This window comes from Pelophylax lessonae (genome assembly GCF_965119305.1).
Source record: "Pelophylax lessonae genome assembly, chromosome: 7".
NCBI lineage: Eukaryota > Metazoa > Chordata > Amphibia > Anura > Ranidae > Pelophylax > Pelophylax lessonae.
In genome coordinates, this window is record NC_138774.1 from 80,845,658 (window position 1) to 80,873,203 (window position 27,546).

General features: G+C 45.2%; 1 protein-coding gene across 1 annotated transcript in view; it reads right to left on the reverse strand.

Annotated features, from left to right (window-relative positions):
* MED29 (mediator complex subunit 29) overlaps positions 1-27,546 on the reverse strand; it is a 73,371-nt gene that overhangs the window by 40,468 nt on the left and 5,357 nt on the right. Inside the window, exon 2 of the mRNA XM_082262803.1 lies at positions 23,618-23,676. Coding sequence (XP_082118929.1) covers positions 23,618-23,676 — 59 coding nt within the window. The remainder of the gene's footprint in view (positions 1-23,617; positions 23,677-27,546) is intronic.

Genomic DNA, 27,546 nt, shown 5'->3' on the forward strand with positions numbered 1-27,546 from the left:
GTGGCTACAATGTGGAACAGAATGGCACCCATGTGACACACACACACAGATTTCTTCATTCACAAACGAGGTGGGTGGAAAAATTCTAACCTCTCACCGCCAGGACATAGTATTCTCACACTTTCTCCTGCTGCTGTCAAAATACACTGATCAACAGCAGCAGTCGCTGATCGAGAAATGTTTTTTTCACCATGTCCCTGTAACAGAAGTTGAACTTCTGTCAAGGGAGGACAGCCACATACTGATTGACATTCGGCCAGTTCAGTAGGGACTGACTTCTATTCGATCAGTGTATGGCCAGCTTTAGCAAAGGCTAAAAGTAGGTTAAAGGGGAAAAAAAAAAAAAAAGTCTGGCTACATCTATGAGCAGTCCCAGGGGGTATACTCCCTCTCTGTGCTATAGGTAGTATATTTTTTACAAGCAGTGTCAGAAGAATTACAACTCCAGAGAGGGGTGGATACTGTGTCCGTCAGCGAACATCAGAGAAATAGATTTAATGGCAAGTCAAAAATCCCATTTTCTGTTTCGTCCATTGATGGACGCAGCTCCTGATCTTCTTACCCATTGGGAAATCCCAAAGCAGTGTTAAACATGGGGGTGGGAACTGCGAAAACGCAATTCCCAAGGCTAACTACAGCCAACCAGGTAAACAGGAGCTCAACCAAAAGCAACAACTGGAGCTCACCTGAAAACAACAATACACTCTCAAAGAGGACCAGGTTTCCTAAACAGCAGCCTGCAAAAACCTTGCGGCCAAAAGGAAGCATCCGCAGATGGCAACACATCCACTTTATAGAACTTTGCGAAAGTGTGCACCGACGACCAAGTGGCCGCCTTGCAAACCTGCGTCACTGACGCCCGATGACGGAAGGCCCAGAAGGCACTGAGCGCCCAAGTAGAATGCTCCTTGACAGAGAAAAGGAGGAATCTGACCCTTGATGGAATAGACCTGAACCACCAAGTAAGGTGAACAGGATAACCTGTCTTCCAGTCCAGCAGCTGATTGTAGATCTCACAGAAAAAAAACAGGGGGGGGGATAAAAATATCTTATCTAAAGAAAAAAATTTGCCAGGACCAGAGAACACAGCAAGGAACTAGGTCCTCATTTCTGACTAGGCAGAAAATAAAAAAAAAACGGAGTACCTATAACAGATAGGGAGCATACCCCTTGGGACTGCCCATAGGCGTAGCCAAATTTTTTTGCCTAGGGTCCTCCTCCTGTAGGGGACAGTATAACCCAATGATTCAAATCAGGAGCTGTGTCCCGTCAATGAACGAAAGAGAAATCACCAATAAAGATAGCTGCGCTAACCCCTACACAATATATACAGTGCCACAATTGCAGTGCTAGCAGTCCATAAAAGTGCTTCAAACAAAGTGCTCCAATTCTTGGACAAAAAGTGATTGTGCTCCACAGTAAAAAAGAAAATTGCCCGTTTCCATCACCATGCTCGTGCCCTTCTAGAACCAAACTTACCACAAGTTGTTGACCTCCTAAATATACACTTAGGTAGGTCAAACTGTGCTTGACTGAGCATTGGAGAAACAGCATCCTAGTACATTTTGACAGAAGATTATTCAGAGTGCCAGGGGAAGCACTACATATTGTAAGTGCATACTTTAATGATTTTGTGGGGATGTTTTAAGAAGTAGCATTGAGATCTTTTTGGTTCCTTTCCAATGTGTGTGGAGTATTGCGGGGCTGTGGATGTTGACTTACCTTGAGCCGCTGACCAGAGACAATAGGTGCAATTTCACCTACCTCAGTGTATACTGAGGAGGTCAACAACTTGTGGTGAGTTCGGGTTTAGAAGGGCATGAGAATGGTGACATTAACAGGCAAATTTATTTTTTTACCACAGAGCAGTAACTTTTTGTCGAAGAATTGGAGCACTCTTTTTGAAGCACTTTATTTGAAGTACTTTGCACTTTTATGGACTGCCATTACTTAAATGTTGCACTTTATAAACTGTGGCACTGTATACATTATATAGACCACCTTCCTTTTTCAGGTACGAGCAATTGGAGGATGGATATCGGTAGTTCGATAAGGGTCTTTGGGGTGTGACTCCACGGGTAGGAGGTAAATTTGCACCAGGCTTTCATCAACGCCAGGATCGTCAGGGGGAGATGGTGCGGGAGAACTCCTGTATGTTTAGGCTACACAACCAAGTTTTTAGATTTTAACCCGGAACAAGTTTTTTTTTCCAAGTCACTCCACCTAGTGAGGGATGTTGGGCAAACCATTCCTTCAATTGGGTCAGGATACAAGCCAAGTAGTAGTCCTCTGTCTACTAACCCTGATCCCCCTACAGTTCTATGTTTAATGAGCCTAAGTTTTGAGACGCGTGTTTTTTTCCCCACCCAAATGAATAGTTGAAGCAGTAATTGTAGGGAGTTAAGGAAGTTTTTAGGAATAGGGATGGAGAGGGTGCGAAACAAATAGGAGTTGTGGGAGAGTGGTCATTTTAAATGCTGTCAGGCGGCCCGCCCATGAGAATTCATGTTTTACCAGTTGTTGTTGGAGGGAATGGATAAATTGTTGCTAGTAATGGGAAAAGATTTCCTTGAAAAGGAGTTTTGGATTTTTTGTTAAGAGTAATGCCAAGGTATTCTATACTGGAGTCTGCCCATTGGAAAGGAAATTTGAGGGTTAATAAATTATGGGTAATGCTATCAATCCCCATATCCAATATGTGTGACTTAGTGGTGTTTACCTTGTAGTATGAAATATTACTAAATGCATGCAAGATAGATTGAACTGCTTGTAGAGACTAGTGTGGATTTGTAAGCATAAGGATGATGTCATCTGCAAATAGGCTAATTTTATGTTCGTAGTCACCCACTTGTAATCCCGTAATCGAAGAGGAGTTTGTAATGTATTCCGCTAGTGGTTCTATAGTTAAATTGAAGATAGGGGGTGAAAGGGGGCAACCTTGGCGCGTGCCGTTTGATATACGGAATGGGGTAGAGAGCATTTCTGCTACATATACTCGAGCAGAAGGATTGGAATACAATGCCATTATGGCGGATTGGATTAGGTCTTTAAATCAAAATTTAATGAGTACCTCTTTCCTATATCCCCAGTGTACACGGTCGAAACGCCTTCTCTGCATCTGGGGACAGAAGCAGAGAAGGTGTTCTAGTGGCACAAGCCCTGTGGATAAGATTGAGGATTCTTCTTGTGGCGTCTGAGGATTGCCTGCCTTGGACAAAACCAGTTTGGTCGGGGTTTATGAGGAGGTGGGGGGGGGGGGGAAGTAATTTAGAAATGCTGTTGGCTATTAGTTTGGCATATAGTTTCAAGTCCACATTGAGAAGGGAAATGGGGCGGAAGTTTTGCGGGGAGTCAGGGTTCTTTCCTGGCTTAGGGAGGGCAACTACAACAGCAGATATCATTTCAGGAAGAAATTTAGAAGAAGAGGCAGCGTCATTGAATAGATTACATAAATATAGGGTAAGAGTGGAGCTGTTACAACTGTTTGTAATATTCCCCTGGCAAGCCATCGGGTCCGGGAGATTTGCCAGATGGGAGAGAATGAATTGCTTGGGCTATTTCCTGGTCAGAAAAGGGGGAGTTTAGATCTTTTAATTGGGCTGTGTTGAGCGTTGGGAGACATATTTTTGATAAAAAGTTGGATTTGTTCAGGGGAGGGCTGTGTAGATCTTGTTTAAGGTTGTACAAGGATTTGGAATATGTACTAAAAGGTGTTGGCGATATCCTTAGCTTCTCTTTAGTTAATGGGTGGAAAATGTGGGGGGGGGGGGGGGGGGAATCGAGGTTCTGGAGTGGAGCCCCCGAATCCTCTGGGCAATGGCTTTCCCTGCTTTGTTAGACGTGGAATAGAAGGAGGCTTTGAGCCTGTGTTGGGCTATTTCGTAGGAGTCTAGTAGTAGAGTTCTTGAGGAAGGGACAATCGTTTTAGTTTCAGCTCTTGGGTAAGGTGTAATTTGTTTTAGGCGTCAATTTTATTAATTTCCACTGTAATCTCATCTAGAGAGTGCATTCCTTTTTCAACCAGGGTGCCCAGGTACCCTGGAGTGCCTTCGGGTTTCTTCAGTGGTGCCTTGGCAAAATGCCTAAACTGCCTAAAAATTGTATAAAGGCTGCCTTTTAATTATACAGTTTAATTATACAAAGCCACAGGTTTTTATTGCTCACCAATACAACCTTCTAGCTGCCAGCGTCCTAATCACCAATGATGTCACTACCTATGGGGCTTGCTTCAGCAGTTGAGAACAGTGTTTGCTCTATATCTAATACAATAACACGGAAAAAAGAAAACCGTCAAACACATCATATTAAATATTGCTTTACAGTAAACATTTCAACAACGGGAAACGCGATCACTAAAAAATACACAGTACTTCCCATTTAAAAAAAAAAAGAAAAACTGTAGCGTATTTTTAGTGAGCGCATATTTTCAGTCACCATCGCCACGTTTATCGTAATGTAATTCTCAGGTGCGCAGTGCCCGATACGTCCTTCAAATGACTTCTTCTTTCACTATAATCATTCAGCTTCCTTGACCAGACAAACAGAGATAAAATCTCAGCAATATTTCAAGTCTGTCAGACCTGTCTTAAAAATGCTTGTACTGAGGGGGAGTAAGAGGAAGCAGGTTAGCTCACCTTTCAGATATATTAAGTTTGTCCTACAGCACTCAGGTTCCAGGTCACTTGACCTGATGCCGCAGCAGCACTCCGCAAATAAAGACCGTGCAGCCATCAGTACCCACAATGTAATATGCAATACTGTTGCAGGTCATGTGACCCAAACGGGTAGGTTCTGGACACGTGATAAAAATAAAAAGCCGCTGAACCTAGTCATTTCAGCTTATAGACAATTTGTACTCAAGCACCATGTTTCGGATAGAGAGGGGTTACAACCACTGTGTGTTTGGTTTTTGTTTTCGGAGTCATTGAAATTAAAGAAAATCTCTCCAAAATCAAGAGACTGGAACAAGTGTCCACATGAGATACTGAATTCACCCTCTACACATTCCTAGCAAAACCTTTGCATAAAAAACGGAATTTTTGTAAAATCTTACCTGTAAAATTCCTTTCTCTGAGTCCTCCGACAGTCGCCGCCCACTTCATATTCATCACCAATGGGGTTATGTCCTTTATTCCGTAGGAGTAGCTAGGCAATAGAATATGTTAGTACAAAGACTTTTAACATATCCCACCCCCAGGGGGTGGTCCCCTCAGTACATAACCCTCCACTTCCTGTATCCAACTCAGTTTCAGTGGAATAGCAGTAGAGAGTACATCAAAACCCCAAAAGAGGGGCGGGGGCGGCGACTGTCGGAGGACTCAGAGAAAGGAATTTTACAGGTAAGATTTTACAAAAATTCCGTTTTCTCTTACGTCCTCCGACAGTCGCCGCCCACTTCATATTCATCACCAATGGGGATGTCCCAAAGCAGTGTAAACATGAGGGGTGGGAAGAACACAGCCGCGCCCAAGGCAACGCCGTCTCCCCATCAGAGAAAGGAACCTTACCAAAGGAAGGAAACCAGTTGGGCATAAGAACAAAACACTCGCTCAACAGGAGCAAGAAAACCCAGGGAAAAAACAAAAAATCCCAAAAAGCCAAAGAACCCGTAACAAGGGCTCTAGAGAACTGCCGCACTAAGAACCTTGCGGCCAAAGGAAGCATCAGCCGATGCCTGAACATCTACTCTGTAGAATATCGTGAAAGTGTGTACGGTCGACCAAGTCGCCGCCTCACACACCTGGGCCACAGAGGCCCCATGACGACAGGCCCAAGACATACTCAGAGATCTGGTAGAGTGCGCCTTCACAGGTACAGGGGGAACTTTCCCCCTCAAAGCATAGGCCTGATCAATGGTCCGTCTGATCCATTTGGCGATTGTAGAAGCCGACGCCGCCATGCCCTTCCGAGGACCTCCCGGAAGGACAAACAAGGCATCCGACTTGCGAGAAGACTCAGTCGATGTGAAATAGACTCTAATCGCCCGGACAACATCCAAGGAGTGAAGCAACACCTCCGTCGGATGCTTTGGCTTCGCGCAAAGCGAAGGTTTGACAATGTCCACATTGAGATGAAAGTCCGAAACCCTTTTTGGAAGAAAAGAAGGGTTAGGTCGCAAGACCACCTTGTCCAAATGCACAACCAGACACGGAGACTTGTAGGACAAGGCTGCCAGCCCCGACACTCGTCGAGTCGAGGTGATAGCCACCAAAAAGGCGACCTTCTTGGATAACAAAGACAGCGAGATCTCCCTGAACCTTTCAAAAGGAGCACGCTGCAACACTGATAGAACTAGATTCAAGTCCCAAGGGGGAAGAGGTTCCCTCCTAGGAGGGATCAGATGACGTACCCCCCGCACAAAAGTGCTAACCAAAGAATCAGATGCCACAGGCCGTCGAAAAAGAACGGCCAAAGCAGACACCTGACCCTTGATCGTGGCCAGCGCCAGACGCTGGTCAACACCCGTCTGAAGGAAGGGCAACACCCTAGACACCGAATAAGTGTCAGGAGAGAAAGCCCTGGATACGCACCAGGCAAAATACGCCTTCCAAGTACGGTAATAAACCTTCCCCGAGGAAGACTTCCTCGCATTTATTAAGGTGTGAATGAACTCAGGGGAAAGACCCCTGTTCTTCAGGACCTCGGTTTTAACAGCCAGGCCGTCAAGGCCAGCGACTGTAAAGCAGGATGGAAGATCGGTCCTTGCGACAGAAGATCTTCTCGAAGAGGCAGACGCCACAGGGCGTCGATTGCCAGATTTACGAGGTCTGCGTCCCAGGACCGGCGAGGCCAGTCCGGTGCCACAAGAATCACCGTGGTTGGTTCCGCGAAGGAACCTGGACAGCAATTGAATCAACGGGAACGCATACTTCAGTTGGTACTGATGCCACGGGGCAACCAACACGTCCGACGCGTCTGCCCGAGGATCGCACTCCTTGCCACGAACCGTGGTACTTTGTAGTTCAGACGAGACGCGAACAGGTCTACCTCCGGAAGACCCCACCTCGCGCACAACATCTGGAAGACAGCCGGGTGAAGGGACCATTCTCCCTGGTCCAGGGTTCGACGGCTCAGATAATCCGCCTGCCAAATTTTCACCCCCGGAATGTGACCTGCCGATATTGCCGGGACATGCGTCTCGGCCCAAGACAGAATCGCGGCCACTTCTCGAGCCGCCCGGGCACTCCTGGTGCCCCCTTGGTGATTGATGTAAGTCACCGCCGTGGCATTGTCCGTCTGCACCCGAACCGGGTAGCCGTGAAGATTGTCCGTCCAACGACGAAGACAGAGGAGTATCGCTCGCAGTTCCAGAACGTTGATCGGAAAGGAGGATTCCTCCGTCGACCAAACACCCTGGGTGGACAGAACGCCCAGAACACCACCCCAGCCCGACAGGCTGGCGTCCGTGGTGATCACCGTCCACGAAAGGGGACGAAAAGACTTGCCCCCCGATACTGAGGGGGATAGAAGCCACCACAGAAGATCCCTTCTGGTCTGAGAACTCAATGACATCTGGAGATCCAGAGACTGCGGACGCCCGTCCCACCTGGACAATATCTCCGCTTGGAGATCCCGCGTGTGAAACTGGGCGAAGGGAAATCGCCTCGAAAGCCGAGACCATCAATCCCAGACACCGCATGCACGTCCGAATGGACGAAGACGGAACGTCCCTGAGGGACCTGACTGCCTCCTGAAGAGCTGCGAGTTTTTCTTCCGGCAGGAAGACCTACGCCTGGACAGAGTCCAGAATCATACCCAGGTAAGAAATCCGAACCGATGGGCACAATGTCGACTTTAGAAAATTGATCGTCCAACCAAACTCCTGCAGAGTCTGCAACGTGACGGACAGATCCTTCTCCAGACTCTGGCTGGTCGCAGACCGAACCAGAATATCGTCCAGATACCCCAGAACCGAAATGCCCTGGGCCCTCAACAAAGCCAGAACCGGTGCCAGCACTCTGGTGAACACCCTTGGAGCAGAGGCGAGACCAAAAGGCAACGCCACAAATCGGTAATGATCTTCCGCTATGGCGAATCGAAGGTACCTCTGGTGACCCTCGAAAATCGGGATGTGAAGATACGCATCTTGCAAGTCGATGGAAGCCATGAACTCCCCCGGAACCAGGGCAGCCACCACCGACCGCAGGGATTCCATGCGGAACTTGCGCACCCGCACAAGGCGGTACAGCGCCTTCAAGTCCAGAATCGGACGCACCTTGCCCTCCTTCCTGGGCACGGTGAGCAGATTGGAATAGAACCCCCGAAATCTGTCCCGATGAGACACCGGGACCACCACTCCCTGAGCCCTCAGGTCCTGCACCGCTAGATGCAGGTCCCGCAAACGCTCCGGGGATAACAGAAGACTTGAGGGAAAAAATCTGCTCTCCGGCCGAGAGAGAAACTCGATCTAGTGGCCAGATCGAACGATTTCCTGTGAAGTGGGTGAGGGCGCCCCTTCAGGCCGCACTGTAGTGGGCCGCAGAACCGGAGTGGCCGGACCTTTGCTTACCTGCCCACAGCTTCTTGCGGGAGCCTTGACCCTTGGACAGCTTGTCCCAAAAAATGTGACCGAAAGGCACGAAAGGACCCCTGAGGGGGGCCGAAAGAAATCATTCTGTTTTCCAGGAGCCGTCTTAGTCTAGTGGGATTGAGGTAAGAGCGTGCTCTTACCCCCCATGACCCCTTTAATTAGGGCACCCAGGGATTCGCCAAAAAGGCGAGAACCATCAAACGGCAGATTGGCCAAGGTCCTACGTGAAGATTGATCCACAGACCAACACTCCAACCAAACCAGGCGGCGAGATAACACCGCCACACTGTGTACACGTGTAGCCAACGGAACCATATCCAGGTCCGCATCACACAGATACATGACACCCTGGTGGATTTGATCCACCATATCCAAAGTCGCCTGGGGGGCAGAATCAGCCCCCAGGACACGCCTAAGCACCTGCGTCCAGTTCGCGACCGCCTGGGCCGCCATAAGTGAAGCAATAAAGCTTTCAACATAGAACCCATAACAGAATAGGTACGACGGGCAAAGGACTCCATCCTCTTGTCCGCGGCATCCCGGAACACCGGGGTGTCTGCAGCAGGAATCGCAGTGGACTTGTTCAAAACTGCTAACGCCTGGTCCACCGGAGGTGGGACACACCAACGCCCATCAGTAGCGGGCGTAAAAGGATAGCGCAGCTTAAACCTACTTGGCACAGCAAAAGGTTTGCGTATATTACGCCATCGTTCTTTCACAGCGCGCTGAAAATCATCAGTGCATGGAAACATCTGCGATGATATGCGCCTTTTCTGCGACCCATAAGCCGCCAAGGCAGCAGGAGGACATGTGTCCTCCTCCAAACGCAGAGTTTGCTTGATAGAAGCAACCAAGTCATCCATGAGCGCAAGCTCTTCAGACGAGCCAGGGGGAGAATTATCAACCCCCTCTACCTCAGCCTCCATTACTGACCCTATAAGGTCCCGGGAGGAACGAGACCCCGATAAGGAGATCTCTGCCCCAGCAGCCCCAGTACCATCACCCTCTTGAAACAGAGGAAATTGAAAACTCTGGGCCTTTTAGAGGATTGAGCAACCACCAGCATTTGCACCTGAGTCGCAAGGCTAGCCACAATCGCAGCCAAATCCCCCCCCCCGGGGGGGGGGGGGGGGGGAAACCGCAGTCCCCTGGCTTCCCCCTAAATTGGCAGGAAACTAGTATTCCTGAAAATCCATGCCCTTGTAGCAGCAAAAATAAATGGGTGACCGCACCTTTAAGAGAGCGCTGCGATCGTAGCCCACTCTGGATACAGGGAATAAAAAGAAATGAACCTGGAGAGATCGGTGCTGCTGCTGCTGCCTGCGGTGCTCCTGAAGGAAAGGAAATGCTGGCATACAGGGCGCTCTATGAAAGCCTATGGAGGCTACAAGAAAATGGCCGCCATGCATGTAAAACATGCGGCCAGAGCGATCGCAGTCAAAATGGCGCCGTTTGGAAACTGCCGCTCCCACACCCCATGAGGGAGAAGTAAAACACACCATCTGCCCAAAAAAAGGAACATGGTAAACCGCCGCAGCGGCGCTGTAATGTGCCCCAAGCATGAGAAACTCAAGCCCCACAGCACACAGCCGTTCACACAAACAGAAAACTGACACAGAGTGCAGCCAGCCCCCCCTCCTGCAGCCCACAGCTTGCAATGTGAGAGATAGGGAAAACGTAATAGTGTGAACACAGGGCAAGGTACACAGTCCCAGACTGACACCCCCCAGACAGACAGGTCCCCACATAAATGCACTTACCTCTTACATGGCGTGGGGGACCCGCACAGGCGAACAAACCGCTGCACATGAGGCAGGGAGAGTCGCATCCAGGACGCATCAGAAGGTGGGTTGAGAAACCGCACAGCGTCCAGTGAGGTAGCCACCTCACCTAGCATCCCTGCACGGAACAGGGATGGGTCGTTCAGATAACTCAGGAGCGATACCTGACTGAACGCTCGATGGCGGGCTGAGAAGCCACTGACCCACAGCCTGCTACCAGGGGGGTCAGCCCGAGACGCAGCCCGCATGATCCTCTTCATCAGAAGAACTAACTAACGCTGGTAAAATAACAGCTAACAAGAAAGAGAAAAAAACTCAAATAAAATCCAAAGAAAGGAAAGAGAGCTGAGACAAGGTGCCCCAGCACAGAAACTTCCAGCTACTCCTGACAGCTAGACAAATGAAACTGAGTTGGATACAGGAAGTGGAGGGTTATGTACTGAGGGGACCACCCCCTGGGGGTGGGATATGTTAAAAGTCTTTGTACTAACATATTCTATTGCCTAGCTACTCCTACGGAATAAAGGACATAACCCCATTGGTGATGAATATGAAGTGGGCGGCGACTGTCGGAGGACGTAAGAGAAATATGAATTCTTGGTTTGCATAGATTGCAATACATGCTCAAGCTAGTCAATTGGGTCAAAGCATTTTTTGGCCAGTAGAGGGATCACTTTAATGCAGTTGGACAGCTTGATGCTATATTGCATATACGGTTTTTATGTAAAAGTTTGCTAACAATATTTAGATGTATAGCAGTGTGCAGAGGTGGTAATTCAGGATTTTCAGTGTCAAGTCAACATCCTTTAACACCGTTGTTAATACTATACAGTATCTCACAAAAGTGAGTACACCCCTCACATTTTTCTAAATATATTATATCTTGTCATGTAACAAAACTGAAGAAATTATACTTTGCTACAATGTAAAGTAGTGAGTGTACAGCTTGTATAAGAGTCGGTTCACACTAATCCGACTAGAAGTCGCCCCGACTTCGGGCGACTAATGAAGTCGCCCATGCAGCGCGGCTTGCAACGACTTCTCATAACAGAAGTCAATGCAAGTCACTCCGACTTCGCAAAAAAATAGTGCAGGAACCTTTTTCTAAGTCAGAGCGACTTGAGTCACTCTGATTAGAACGGTTCCATTGCACAGCATTGGAAGCTACTTGTCAGGCGAAACAAGTCGGATCAGTGTGAACCGGCAGTCATAGTGTGAATTTGCTGTCCCCTCAAAATAAATCAACACACAGCCACTAATGTCTAAACCGCTGGCAACAAAAGTGAGTACATCTCTAAGTGAAAATGTCCAATTCGGGCCCAATTAGGCATTTTCCCTCCCCGGTGTCATGTGACTCAGTGTTACAAGGCGTCTCAGGTGTGAATGGGGAACAGGTGTGTTAAATTTGGTGTTATCCCTCTCACTCTCTCATACTGGTCACTGGAAGTTCAACATGGCACCTCATAGCAAAGAACACGGACGATCTAAAAAAAAAAGAAAAAAGAATTGTTGCTCTACATAAAGACGGCCTAGGCTATAAGAAGATTGCCGAGAAACTGAACTAAAGCACAGTGGCCAAAACCATACAGCGATTTAACAGGCCAGGTTCCACCCAGAACAGGCCTCGCCATGCTCGACCAAAAGTTGAGTGCACATGCTCAGCGTCATATCCAGAGGTTGTCTTTGGGAAATGGATGTAGGAGTGCTGCCAGCATTGCTGCAGAGGTTGAAGGAGTGTGGGGGGGCAGCCTGTCAGTGCTCAGACCATACGCTGCACACTGCATGAAATTGGTATGCACGGCTGTCCTCCCAGAAGGAAGCCTCTCTCCCTCAGTCTCCTCACGTATCACTAATTTACTATCAGATATATCGGTCTGGATGTCACACCACTTCCTCAAACTCAATCCATCCAAAACCGAGCTTATAATTTTTCCTCCACCGCGTGCCCCTTCCCCCGATTTCTCCATCAATATCAATGGCATTACCATCAGCCCATCCCCACATGCCAAGGTCTTAGGTGTTGTCCTGGACTCTGAACTCTCCTTCAAACCCCACATCCAATCACTGTCCAAATCTTGCCGCCTCAGCCTCTGCAACATCTCCAAAATACGCCCCTTTCTAACCAAAGACACAACAAAACTCCTAGTTCACTCCCTGGTAATCTCGCACCTCGACTACTGCAATTCCCTTCTCATTGGCTTACCTCTACATAGGCTATCCCCCCTTCAATCCATCATGAATGCTGCCGCCAGACTCATCCACCTCACCAATCGCTCAGTGTCTGCTGCTCCTCTCTGTCAAGCCCTCCACTGGCTTCCGCTCACCCAACGAATTAAATTCAAAATACTTACATCTTACAAAGCCATCCACAGCCTAGCCCCCAGCTACATCACCAGCCTCATCTCAAAATACCAACCTAATCGCTCTCTTCGTTCCTCTCAAAACATCCTGCTCTCTAGCTCACTCATCACCTCCTCCCATGCTCGCCTCCAGGACTTTTCCAGAGCCTCTCCAATCCTATGGAACTCCTTACCCTTATCTGTCCGATTATCTCCCACTCCATTAGCTTTTAGGCGATCTCTGAAAACCCTCCTTTTCAGAGAAGCCTATCCTACCAACTCCTAACAAATTTACCTCCATCAACCCATCCCCCACGGTTATTGCCTTTTGTTTCACTTGACCCTCCCTTCTAGATTGCAAGCTCTCCCTTCTAGATTGTAAGCTCTAACGAGCAGGGCCCTCTAGTTCCTCCTGTTTTGAACTGTATTGTAACTATTGTCTTCCTTCACATTGTAAAGCGCTGCACAAACTGTTGGCGCTATATAAATCCTGTATAATAATAATAATAATAATAATAATAATAATAATAATAAAAGATGATGCACAAGAAAGCCCACAAACCGTTTGCTGAAGACAAGCAGACTAAAGACATTGATTACTGGAACAATGTTCTGTGGTCTGATGAGACCAAGATAAACGTATTTGGTTCAGATGGTGTCAAGCGTGTGTTGCGACAACTAGGTGAGGAGTACAAAGACAAGTGTGTGTTGCCTACAGTTAAGCATGGTGGTGGGAGTGTCATGGTCTGCGGCTGCATAAGTGCTGCCGGCACTGAGGAGCTACAGTTCATTGATGGAACCATGAATGCCAACATGTACTGTGACATACTGAAGCAGAGCATGATCCCCTGAGTTTGGAGACTGGGCCGCAGAGCAGTATTCCAACATGATAACGACCCCATACACACCTCTGAGACAACCACTGCCTTGCTAAAGAAGCTGAGGGTAAAGGTGATGGACTGGCCAAGCATGTCTCCAGACCTAAACCCTATTGAGCATCTGTGGGACATTCTCAAACGGAAGGTGGCGGAATGCAAGGTCTTTAACATCCACCAGCTCCGTGATGTCATTATGGAGGAGTGGAAGAGGACTCCCAATGGCAACCTGTGAAGCTCTGGTGAACTCCATGCCCAAAAGGGTTAAGGCAGTGCTGGAAAATAATGGTGGCCACACAAAATATTGACACTTAGGGCGAAATTTGGACATTTTAACTTAGGGGTGTACTCACTTTTGTTGCCAGCAGTTTAGACATTAATGGCTGTGTGTTGAGTTGTTTTGAGGGGACAGCAAATTTAAACTGTTATACAAGCTGTACACTCACTACTTTACATTGTAGCAAAGTGTAATTTCTTCAGTGTTGTCACATGAAAAGATAATAAAATATTAACAAAAATTTGAGGGGTGTACTCATTTTTGTGAGATACTGTATATGCATCTCTCTCTCTCCCTCCCATCTCCTCTCTATGCATCTCTCTGAACCTTTTTGAATTTGAGTGAAGACATCTCTGCATTTCTTTTGCACAGGTCAGTGACTACATGCGAGTCAGCAACCCCAACTGTGACCGTCTGCCCCATATTGGCACTATATGTTCACTGAAATATAAAATAAGCAAACATTTGGAATTTTGAAGAGCAGAGTAGGGACCGGCCAGAGAGGGATCATTTTGCGCGGTTGGCTTTTTTTCTAAAAATTTGCGCCGATCATCAATTGCACCATTAGGACTACAAACAGTTTAATCACCAAGATTTAAGGCAACGATACATGGTTCCATATTTGGCTGGTTCAGAAGGGACTTGAATAATTTCGATCCATGTATGGGAAGGCTGGTTGTCCATAATTTGATTGCCTTCTGGACAACCAGCCTGTTGGATAATTTTCGAACCATTAGTGTTGCCGGTTATAGCCTGCAACACTGATTAGTATATTCAGACAGCAGGGAACTCTCCCCGCTGTCAAAATATAATAGCTTGGCAGAAGGGATTCCCTCATACACATTTTGAATTTGCAGATGGGGGGGGGGGGGTCAATTTATTTTTTTTATTCAACCCGCTGGGAGACAGACAGAAATAAAACCCCTTCACCCTACTCTATCCAAAAAGCTACAGAAAATGTTTTGATTTTAGCTACAATTTAACAGATGAACTGAAAGACCAAAACCTGTGAATTATTAAAAGCAAAAGGTACACATGACCACAACATTTGGGTCAAGCAGTGACGGGTCTTTGTTAACTCATGGGTGAGTAAACCTCTCGATCAGTCTCAACTCAATGACCTGCAGTGCTGCTACGCAATGTCTGAGTGTTCAGGCATGTGATGCCTGGTGAACCTTTTAAAATGAGTTCCTTCAGTATAAAAAGGCCTGTATTTAAAGAAAAGCTTGGACCAACATTTTTTTTTTCATGGAAGAACATTACGGCTGCTAAGGATGCTGTAGTAGACTGTAGTAGCTTTGCTGCCTACAGTAAGCTGCGTTGTTTTCCTGCGCTGATATAAGAAACTTCACTTCTGCAGCAGGAAAGAGACTGCACCTGTATGCAATCTGCCATATATGAGGAAGATTATATACTACAAAAAATTGCGTGTATACTCCTCGCGCCTATGGGTGTCCCAACAAGTGGGTTTTAAATGAAATTAAATCAATATACGTAAAGTGCAGCTGCTACAGGGAATGGATTGTAGTATAAGACCCCAAAAGATTTGCAGCCAACTATAGCGCTTGCTTGGAATAAAACAGGACTGGATAATGACTAGTCGATACCCAGGGTTTGAAGATTGGTGGGCTTCAAATACAGTGCTGGGTGCTATCAAATAATCCAATAACGATAAACCATTAATTTCTAAAATTTAAGGTAAAGATCACAAAAATAAAAATGTGCAGGTAAAAAAAGTCCATATACAAGTTCATAAGTGACTCAGGTGAGAATGCAAGTATATCTTGAGTGCCAATAAAGGAAAAGTGCAGGTGCTCTGTGTTGAATCCTCCAATGATCCAAATGCTGGTACTTGTGGTGTCACAGTGATAGGAGAATACACTCACCAGATGCTGTGGGTCCTATATACCAGTGTTAATTTCGTCAACTAAAACCGACTAAAACATTTTCGTCGACTAACACAATTCAGATGACGAAAACTAAAATGGCATTTTAGTCTTAAGACTAAAATACGACTAAAACTAAAATGGCATAAAGACTAACTAAAACTAAATCGAAATTTGCTGCCAAAAATTAACACTGGTGCATGCTCAAAGCATAAATAATAACATATTCGATTTTTCACTCCAGGACCAGCAGTAGTATATAATGAGTTTGGAAATTGTAGAGAAATGCTTAAATAATGCATTACAAATCACAATTGAACTACACCCATTTGATTATAGATGACTAAAATTAGTTTTAGTCGACTAAAATGTAGGGCGTTTTAGTCGACTAAAATATACTGGAGTTTTAGTCGACTAAATACGACTAAAACTAAAACACTTGCAGAAGACTAAAACGCCATTTTAGTCCTAAGACTAAAACTAAATTGAAATTTGCTGCCAAAATTAACACTGCTATATACCATACGGTATTAAGGCCTATAATCACTTTATGGCCACCAGGGCCAGAGAGGACACTGCTGGGCTTTGTAGTACCGCGATGATCCGTAATCCCCTTCCTGGATAGCCTTGATCCGCAGGATCCGGTCAGGGTAAAAAAAGCTCCAGATAGTGTAATACCATTAAAAATAGTCTTTAATAGGGTAAGGAGGTATACAGTACATAAAAAAACGAAATTTCGCCAGCCAAAATGGTGCCGTGAGTGGAGAGCGGTGAATACCGGCTTGCGTTCCACTCAGGCACCTGTGATGTAAGCAGCGTGCGTTCCACCTTACGCGCATTTCATCAGTGCGTATGACGTCTTCCGAGCTTTTTTACCCTGCATACCCTGACTGGATCAAGGCTATCGAGAAGGGGGATTCCGGATCATCGCGGTACTACAAAGCCCAGCAGTGTCCTCTCTGGCCCTGGTGGCCATAAACTGATTATAGGTCTTAATACCGTATGGTATATAGGACCCACAGCATCTGGTGAGTGTATTCTCCTATTAACCCCCACGGTGACACCACAAGTACCAGCATTTGGATCATTGGAGGATTCAACAGAGCACCTGCACTTTTCCTTTATTGGCACTCAAGATATACCTGCATTCTCACCCGAGTCACTTATGAACTTATATATGGACTTTTTTTACCTGCACATTTGCACTTGAGGCACCTATTGATGTAATTTATTGAATATATTATGTACTGTGATTTTATTTGACATATTTGATTGTTTTTGCACTCACTTTTAGCACCTTCCTCACTATTATTACTGCAAATCCGTCGCCAATTTTATTTGTGATATTTACCTTAAATTTTAGAAATTAATGGTTTATCGTTATTGGATTATTTGATAGCACCCAGCACTGTATTTGAAGCCCACCAATATTCCAACCCTGGGTATTGACTAGTCATTATCCAGTCCTGTTTTATTCCAAGCAAGCGCTATAGTTGGCTGCAAATCTTTTGGGGTCTTACTTAATCTGCCATATAGGAACAACGTATTAGTCCATGAATACAAGGCGATTGGTTAAGGTGGAGAGGTAGGTGCATGAGGTCACGATCTCCACCTCAGCCAACCAGAGAAGGATAAAAATACAAAGTGTTTCTGAATGACAGAGGTGCCATATAGACATCTTGCTCTCTCTTTCTGGCAGCAGAAGGGAAGCCACCTATACAGGAATCGAACGCAGCTTACTATGTGTGGCAAAACTACTGCAGTCCATTACAGCATCCTCAGCAGCCATACGGTTCTGCCACATAATTTGTTTGCGCTAAGCTACCCTAAACAAACTATATAATGAGAAAGTAAACAGAGTTCCGGTTTAAGCCTCACTCCCCGTCATACATTTTTTAAATGCCAGAGAGATTTGCTAAGGGTCAGAGAGGAGACTAATCTCAACTGGGATAGAAGCTCAGACCCTTTGTTCTACATTGACCTGAGATCCACAAGGATTGACATGAAGACTAATGGCCCAATCACACCAATCCGTTTTAACAAAATCCTACTTTCAGAACCTGAATCAGTTCACTGGTGTAAAACGAGCCTAAAACGCATGAAGAACCCAACATGCATGCAATGCACAACTGGCTTGATTGTTAAAGCAGATCTCCAGACAGGGACCCAACCCCATTTAACTTTGCCATCCCCTTTGGATTATTACCCAGCAGATTAAAAAAGAAAATCTATTGCGGCCCAAAAACTTCCCAGAATTTTTGGTTAGATGATGTTCCTAGTCCCCATTATACTTTCTTCTGAGCTGTAAATAAGGAGGGCTCTTCTTCGGGGTTCCATGTTGCGGTCCAGAGACACACAGTTCTGCACTTCCACTGGCTGTGCAGGCTGCTCCATTAGCAGCTTAAGGCCTCATTTCACATGGCCGTAAAAACTTTACCGAGGTTTTTTTCTAGGAGAAAAGTTCCTGCATAATGATCAGTAAGATACTTGCATTTAATGCCTAAAGACGTATACGCATACATAGCTGGTTTTTAAAAAAGGTTTTTCCCACTTTGTTTAGACTTAAACTCGTATACATGCATTTATATGCACAAGCACGTAAAGTGCATGTTCTTAGACACAGATTTTTAGATTCTGTGTTATGGATCTGAATGCAGTTTACGCACCTGTGTGGGTGGCTTCATTGAAAATAATGCAGCTGCATTCAGAACCGTAAATTAAAAAAAAAAAAAAAAAAAAACACAACACTTGTATGCTTCCCCCAGCCCCTTTTACGGCCGTGTGAATGAATCCTAATGTCCCAACAATGGCCAGCAAACAGATCAGACAGTGGGTCTGGACTGCAGCAACGGTTTACCAGGCTTAGCGCCTACAAGAGGTGCCGCAGGGGGCGACAGGATTTCAAAACATAAATAGGGCATGAAAAGTGTTTGTTTTTTTAAGTTTGTGGGCAGTGTACATTTTGGCCTTAATTTATTGGATATGTTTAAAAACCAGATGGTAGAAAAAAAAAAAAAAAAAAAATTATATACACACACACACACTATATATATATATATATATATATATATATATATATATATATATATATATATATATATATATATATATATAGCTGTCTTTTTTCATTTATATAGCAAAAAAAAAACCCCAGTGGTGATGAAATACCACCAAGAGAAAGCTCTACATGTGTGAATGAAGTGATATAAATTGCAGGGGATCAGATTGAGTTCCTGATCTGAAACAAGCACATAGGAAAATGCGAACACTTCTCAGAGTTCACTATCTTCATGTATGTGACAGGTCTGTGACGAGTACAGACGCCATGACTGGGAATCACAGCCCTGGAATCTACACCTTTAAAAAAAAAAAATCAAGTCAGCAATGTCTGCTTCCGCACTCCTCACCTCACAGGTTTGATGACAGCAAGTTGCTAATCAGCTATAGAGATATTAGGGGTACAATATTGAGTGATCAATACAGCATGTCTATAGGGACCACAGAACCAAAAACCCAGTAACCTCATGTATCCAGTACTTTCCTGTCTAAAGTAAAGCAGTAAAACAGAAATAGAAAACCTGAAGCCAAATGTGAATGAAAAACTTTGCAAAACAAGGCCAAATTCTAAAAAACTTCCACATCCGTTTCAGGGACTTTCTTAAGGTTACAGCGCCACCTTGTGGTACCTTCAAAATAATGCACAAGAAATCTGATGAAATACAGTGAAACAAAAAGTAAATATAACTTTGGTGCCAATCTACAGGTATGTGAACTGTGTTCTAGTTTAAATTTGAACTCTATAGGGGGGGGGGGGGGGAACCATACTTTACTCACAGCTTCACTACTTAAAGGAGAAGTAGGGCCAAAGCTCTTTTGGCCCCATTTCTGCTGTAGGTCACAAGAGTGCGAAACTTCGTTCTACACTCCTTTGACCCTGGACATCACTCATCCAGTCCAGGGTCTGGCTCAGTCTCTCAGCGAGCCACTAGGGGACTGAATCAGACACTCCCGCCCCCCTCCCCAGCCCCGCATGCCAGTGAGCACTGGAGGGGCAAAGCAGACAGAGACAGACAGTCACTGCTCTCTGAGTGATTATGTGAACACTCAATTTTCGGTCTTAGAGGTGGCGGGGGACAGATGCAGCATCAAACCAATGCTGCATTCACCTAGGTTAGTAGAATGTTTTTTTTTTTTCTTTCCAATTCCTAAGCCTCTTTTTTTTAACCATAGTTACATAGTTGGTAAGGTTGAATAAAGACACCAGTCCATCCAGTTTAACCTGTATATATGTGTGTTCATGTCAATCATTTCCCATATCTCTGTTTGTTGTGTTCACTAAGATGCACGCCCAAGAGTCTTTAAACTATCAATACTTCCCGCTGTGACCACTGATTGTGGAAGGAATACTTGCCACCCTGACAGTGAAAATCCCCCAACTCAGCTTAAGGTTAAACTGCATCTCCTCCAATTTCAGTGAGTGGCCACGTGCTTTTTTTACTCTAGTACCAGCTTGTAACTCCTTCATTACCAGGTAATTTTTTAGTTCAGTGTTGTGACAGGTTGACTAACAATTACTCGATTATGTAACACTGCAGCCAAAAGGAATTTTTTCTATTTTTGACAGATGATCACAAAGGCAGTAAAAATGGGCAGTATGGTTGTGTCTTTACTGCCTCCCAACTGCCCACCAAAATCCTAACAGTGCAGCCAGAGAGGTTCATATGCATGCCACTGCCCAATGCTTTGCTGCCGCAGGACATTTGACTTGGCTTGCCCAGTTTCAAACTCACGCAATGAGACCTCCCCACAACCGCAAGCCAAAGGCCTTCTAAATGGTGGTGGGAAATAACCATACTCCGCTGTTTATAAACACACAGCAGTAGTGTAGTGGAGTTTTCACATGGATTGCTCGTGCATTGGTTAAAATTAGTTTTTTTGTTTTGTGGTCCCACTGTGTGGGAAGTGACAGGAGATCTTTAAGAGTACAGAGTACAGAAAAACTTCTCTTAAAGTGTTTTTTTTTTGGTTAAAGTATCCTGTTCCCTAAAAGCATGTTTTACAGCACAGTGTTTGTGCTGTGTAATTAGGCCCCCTGTATCGCATTTCTTGGCTGATCCTGCCTGGCTATACCCTCCCTTCCAAAAACTGACACAGTTTATCATGGCTGCTGAGCCCTGACACCATGGTCAGTCTACGTGCCTCAATCATCCACAGCCCTGCTCTCCTGAGTCCTCCCCCCTCCCTGCCTGTCCGCTCTGTGTCACGGCCCGCCAACCCTTCCTGCTGCAGAAATAACTGTTAATGTGTTATAGAACGCTCTTTGTTTCCTAAGCCCGTGTGCCATTTTGTTTTTTTTTTTCAAATGCTGTATATACCCGATTACAGTGTGCTAATCCGCAATCACGTGATCAGCCGGCGCTCTCTCTCCCCTCCAGAGTGAGGCCAGTGGGGGATTTTCGGGCCCCTCCCGCTCTAGCTGTCAGATCAGGAGAGGGAAGAGGTGGTAGGTTACGCTATTGCCGAGCAGCACACTAAAATCAGGTATATACAGCATTTTTTTTTTTTTTTTTATAAAAAAAACACAGAGACAGAGGCACACAGGCTTAGGAAAAAAACAGGATTATACAAAGTCATGCAAGTGGCTGTTTTCCTGCAGGAAAACACACAGAAATGAAAGCCTGATGGAGGTTCTAACTTAATCGATCCAGGTAAGGCTTTTTGGTGATAGCCAGCTAATTGACTACATCTCCAATATATATAGGGGATATATTTATAGTCATACAAAGAATAATTCTGGGGAGCAGAGGACACAATTTCCAGTGAATTGTCTTAACGCACTGGTCTTCTAACTGGGGCCTGCGGACCGGATGTGGCCCTTTGCTTATCTATCTAGCCCTTGGGGCACTATTCTTCCCATTAATAAAAGGCACTATGGTCTCCACTGACACCAACAGTGGGGCATAATTCCTCCCACTGACACCATTGATGGGGCGCTATTCCTCCCACTGACACCAAGGATGGGGCGCTATTCCTCACTCCCACTAACACCAAGACATTTTCTACTCCCACTGGCTACAGTCCAGCCGTCCTAAAGCCTGAAGCACTGTAAACCGGCCTTTTGTTTAGGAAAAGTTTGGAGACCCCTGATCTAGAGGAACAAATGGAGAATGTACTCCAGAGAAGTGAACCAAAACAACTAATTTACACCAATGCCCTAGCTCTCACCAGGACAGGAAGAGATGGGGAATCTCCAATTGTGGCATGAACAGCAATAGCACTCGTAACCCTTACCATCTATAACCAAAATGTTTTGGCTGGCGCTTCCCTTCAAAGCCCAACTGGACTTTTAATTTAAATCACATTTCTGACGCATCGAACAAATTGCATGCAAAGCCCTATAGCTAATTTTTATTTATTTATATTTTTGTTTTTAGAAAGCAGCCACAGCCCGAGTAGAAAAACCCCTCCACTGCCAAAAAAAGTTTCTTCATTTATGTGGAAGCAGCGGTCTCTACTGCGATCCAAAATGCACCCTGCTAAAATCAGAGCTAGAACTTTCTAATCAAAAGGCAGCAAAAGCTTTGCTGATTGCACAACTATAGGTCAGACTCAGCAAGGACATGTTAGGTCTCTGCAGAAAAGACCATTTCTTCCACAAAGAGCCAAGGCCCTTCTCTGCATGCTGGCAGACTTTTCTACTCAGGCTGTGGCTGTTTTTATGAAGAAAAACCACAAGACTTTGCACACATTTTGTTTTGATGTATTATGAATGTATTTAGCCAAATAAATTGACATTTTAATTTTATTTTAGGACAAAAAAGTCATGCCATATGCAGTATGAGCTTATGAGTTCTGACATTTCATGACAAAAAAAAAAAAAAACAGGAACGAGTGAATTTATCTTGGTCATTCACTTTCTGTGACAGTTTAATACTGTACATTTCCCTCAGATTTCTGCTGTGTTTTTTTTAAAGTAGAAGTCCTCCCTAACACTAAAATCCCTGCATCTACAGACATCCACGATTTAACACTAACCTATGTAGCCCTGTAAAGAAGCAATCAGTGTACATACCTTTTTTGAAGCTGAACCAACCCGATTCCACGCTGAGCTGTCATCCGCGGATTCGCTGTGGAGGAGGGTGCAGAGGACACAGCAGACAACTGAAGCCCCATAGTAAGCCTATGGGTGACGTCACTCCCTGTTTATTTTCTGTTGTTGGCTGTGTCCTCTGCAGAGCTTCCGCGGCTGGAGACCTGGACCGGATCGGCTTAAAAAAAAAAAAAAAGGCATGTATAGCAATTTCTTCTTTGTGAGGCTAGATAAGTTAGTGTTAGATCGTGGATGCCTGAAGATGTAGAGATTTTAGTGTTCTGCTGGACTTATCCTTTAAATTACCAGGAAAAAAAATGAAACCTGGAATCAGACTTGGTTGTATACCTTTCTATGATCCAGTTAAAAGGAATCCATAGTGTTAACATATACTTGTGACAGTATTCCGCTAAATTCATGTATAAGTTAAAGCTAAGGTTCAAGTATGGCACTTCAGTAGTTTAATTGGCTGAGCTTGGAGCAAAGTAAATATGTGTCATACCTGTAGGATTCCCTACGGAAACCACTGCAGAAGTGCAACAATAAGCAGCGGAGCAGCCACTCAGCACAGGACCCGGATGCTAGTGGCAATCACCGTAGTAGTAATGTCTACTACAGTAATTTACACCTTCCATAGGGGGATAGCAGGTATGGCACACTGGGCCCAGCTAAGACAATGTAACTATGTAAAAATTGCCATACCTGGGATTTATTATTGTATACAATCCCTGTAAAATACTCATTCAGCAGTATCAAAAAATGAGCTCACTGAAGCATCAGATTATGGTCAGGTCAATAAGATCCTGATAACTATGAATACATACAGCACAAATACTTACTGCCCATTATCAATATTTGTGTTCTGGGCCAGATTCAGAGCTGCGATTTTCATGAGATTCTAAAAAACAAAGAGCACACAGATCAATATTAAAAATATATACATAAAATTCTAATGTGGAACAAGTCATTTGTACAGGGGTTGTAGGGAGCACAAATGTGAAGGCATCAATTTGTAAAGCTGGTTTTAAAATCACTGATCGCACACATCCTCCCTAGCATGTCCGCAGCTGCTCACCTTCTCCCCTAGCACGTCCTCCTCCAGCACGGCGGCAGTCTCCCGCCTCCTCCTCCAGCACGTCGGCAGTCTCTAACCATCTTAGGTCTTCAATCCGCCAGCTTTTTGTAGTATTACATCTACTGAATAGTCTGTACAGCCCTGCGCTTGAGGCCCCCTATATCACGTGAGCTGACTACCACTGGACTACATGAACACTCAGTAACAAATAACCGCTTTTTGTGTTGTGAAAGTTGAACACACCCCATCACAACATTCATTAAAAAAGAATTGCAACCAAAAATAGAACAACAATGAATAGCCCAATACAAGATAATAAAAACAACAAAACCAGCAGCTTTTATTTCCAATTTAGAGATATCCCTGCTGTACCTGGGAAGATCACTGCTGCCTGAGGAGAAGGCCCCTCATGGCCTCGAAAGGTCGCTGCTTTCTGCACGGATGCAGGATGGGGTCCATTCACCTGAATCGGCTGCACTCAGACGATGATACCGTCTGCCAGGTTGATGAGGGTCTAATTCCTGCGTCTCTATGCGACATGTACAACCCCCCCCCCCCAGTCGCAGCTTAAGTGGCAACTGGGGGAGTGGCTGAAGGGCAATAAAAATGGGTCCCAACCGTGGAGGTTTTATGGCCCCCCAACCACAAGTGTAAACAAGCCCTTAAAGTGGGAAGCACTGTGGCTAAGTAGTTAGCACGTTTGCCTAGCAGCACTAGGGCTGCCGTTTTAAATCCCAACCATGGTACTGCCTGCCAGGATTTTCCATCTCCCTGTGCTTGGGTTTCCTCCCCCACTCCATAGACACCCAGGTAGGGTAATTTGCTCCTGTCTAAATGGGCACTGGAATATGTATAAAAAACATAAGTTGCTGCGCTAAATGATCAAAAGTGAAAAAATTAAAAAGCCACAAGAAAACAGTTTATGTAGTGCTCTAAAAAATAATGCAATAGTGATAAGTAAAAAGACTCTTGTTAGGGGTCCAATGAGTGAATGGAATGCGGTAAAAAAAAAAAAAAAATTCACCTGAGTGCACCCTTTACTGTGATTTATACAAAATGCTTACTAGATGCCAAATTACAAGAGTCTAGACATGCAGTGGATGGTAAACCAACGATCAGAACAAGACCATCTGCTTTAGGCTGAAGAGGATGTGTCATGGCTGACAGTGTAAATCGCTCCAATTTAAAACCCATAAGGAAGGGAAAAAAAGTGCCCACATTGAGAAAAACTGTATGAGGTTTGAGACAAAGTGAGGTTAAGAACTTACAGAAATCCACATAAAAGCCAGCATAAGAAATTCGAAAGCTCCCAGGAACTGGTCCGCTAGTAAACAGATTCGGCTTGCGTGTTCAGACAGACTCCGCCCTATTTGTTTCGTCAGAGGCGACATCAGGGGCATGGAGTCCTTGTCCCTCACCACGCAGATATATATACTGCCTGGAGCAGAAAGCACAGCTGTCCCATGAATCCAAACAGACTGCCAGTTAACCGGTTCCGGACCACCCACCGCATATATACTGCGGCAGGCTGGCCCTCCCGCGGGAACAGACGTAGGGCTACGTCGGTCGCGTGCCTGCAGCTAGGGGGCACGTGCTCCCGCCCCCACTCGGCAGCGGGGACTCCGATGCACATGGCAGGCAGCTCTGATTGCCGCTTGACACCCGCGATCGCTTCCCGCTGAGAGAGAAGAATGGTCAGCTGTTTTAAACACAGCTGACCGTTGTTCTCTCTGGAATGATCACAGAGCTCATGTGATCCTTCTATATAGGATCACAGGTCTCTATGGTCATTCCATAAGCCCCCCCCCCCACAGTTAGAATCACTCGCCTAGGCTCACATTTAACCCCTTGATCACCCACAGTGTTAACCCCTTCCCTGCCAGTGTCATTATTACAGTAACACTGCATATATTTAGCACTTATTTACTGTAGTAATGTCCCTGGTAACCCCAAAAGTATTAGTTAGGGGTCCGATCTGTCCGCCGCAATGTCGCAGTCCCGCAAAAAAAAAAAAAAAAATTCGCAGAACGCCGCCATTACTAGTAAAAAAATAAATCTTTTCCGTAGTTAGTAGACACTATAACTTTTGCGCAAACCAATCCAAATATGCTTATTGCGATTTTTTTACCAAAAATATGTTGCAGAATACAAAGTGGCCTAAAATGTTAAAAAAATTTAGATTTTTACATTCTCTTTTGGGAATGTTATATAGCAGAAAGGCAAAAATATTGTTTTTGTTTTTTTCAGAATTGTCACACTTTTTTTTGTTTATGGCGCAAAAAAAAAAAAAAAAAAAAAATTGCAGAGGTGATCAAATATCACCAAAAGAGAGCTCTATTTCTGGGGGGGGGGGGGGGGCGACAATTTTTTTTTTTCGGTACAGCGTCGCATGACTGCGCAATTGTCCATTAAAGTAACGCAGTGCCGAATCGCAAAATATGGCCTGGTCGTTAAGGGGGAAAATCTTCTTCCGGTCTAGAAGTGGTTAAAATGGCTGCCGTTGTTGGAATAGATGGTCAAGCCTCGTTCTGAATGTTAAAAATGGCCGCCTTTATAGCAAGCCGGGTAGCCAAGCCTTTTTCAGAAAACAAGATGGTCGCCTGTGTACCAAGATAGATAACCAAGCCTCGGTGTCAAAATGCGGAAACAACTGGACCTCATCTTGGATGGAGACACAATAGCATCACCCCATGTCACGAATCCTTCTCTTCAGGCGCTCCAAATCGAACAAAAATAAATGAACTGGTTAGTCTAAATAAATATGTATGGTCAATAAAATAGTGCTATTCAAAACAAAAAATAAATAAATCAATGTGATGTCCCATACAGACTGGATGGTGTCGGGTCCGGTTGGATACAATATCTAAAAAAAAAAAAAACAGGTAATCAAAAATGGGAAAATATACACCCCATACATCCCAAATAGACATTGTACCGGAGTGATGCCTGCAGCTAGAGGCATCACCCAGTACCGGCATCCATAGCCGAAGGTCGGCTGTCTTGTAACGACATCCAATGCGGCTGAGAAACTGCTCGGCTAGGAGCGGGAGTGGGGGGCTCAGGGGACAACGACTTTCCCCCGCTGCATTCCGCGAGCCGCCCGGGTCTCCCGTTCCACCGGGAGACCCGGGCAACCAGCATGCACGGCCACCGAAGACCCGATCAAAGCCGCATTCGGCTCTGATCGGGTCTCTGTGCAAAAGCCCAGAAGTGATGTCATGAGTGACATCACTTCCAGGTACTGTCTGGCACCAGATTAAAAAAAATTACAGCATTCAAAACAGCCAAACTTGGCATTTTGAATGCTTTCAAGTGCAGAAAAGTACTTGGCAAAAAAATTAAAAAAAATTTTTTAAATGTATAAAAATATCGGCCAATACCGATATGTATTGGCCAAAATATTGGTATCAGTAACGAAAAACAGATATCGGTCGATCACTAGAACGTATTAAAACTGTTCATTTGTTTGGATGGAACAAATTTAAGACCCTTATCTAAAAAGAGTTTGCTCTTGTGTGAGGGTAGTTCAGCTGAGGTTAAAAATACCATTCTCTTTTACATCCTTCTCCTTTTGCCTCTGTATTCGCCTCCCCCCTCTAGTCCATCTCTTTGTTCGGGGCCCCTCTTCCTTTTCCCTTGAGTTCCTTTGAAAAACCCCACCCATTCTGTATGGGATGGTCCTGATTGTAATTG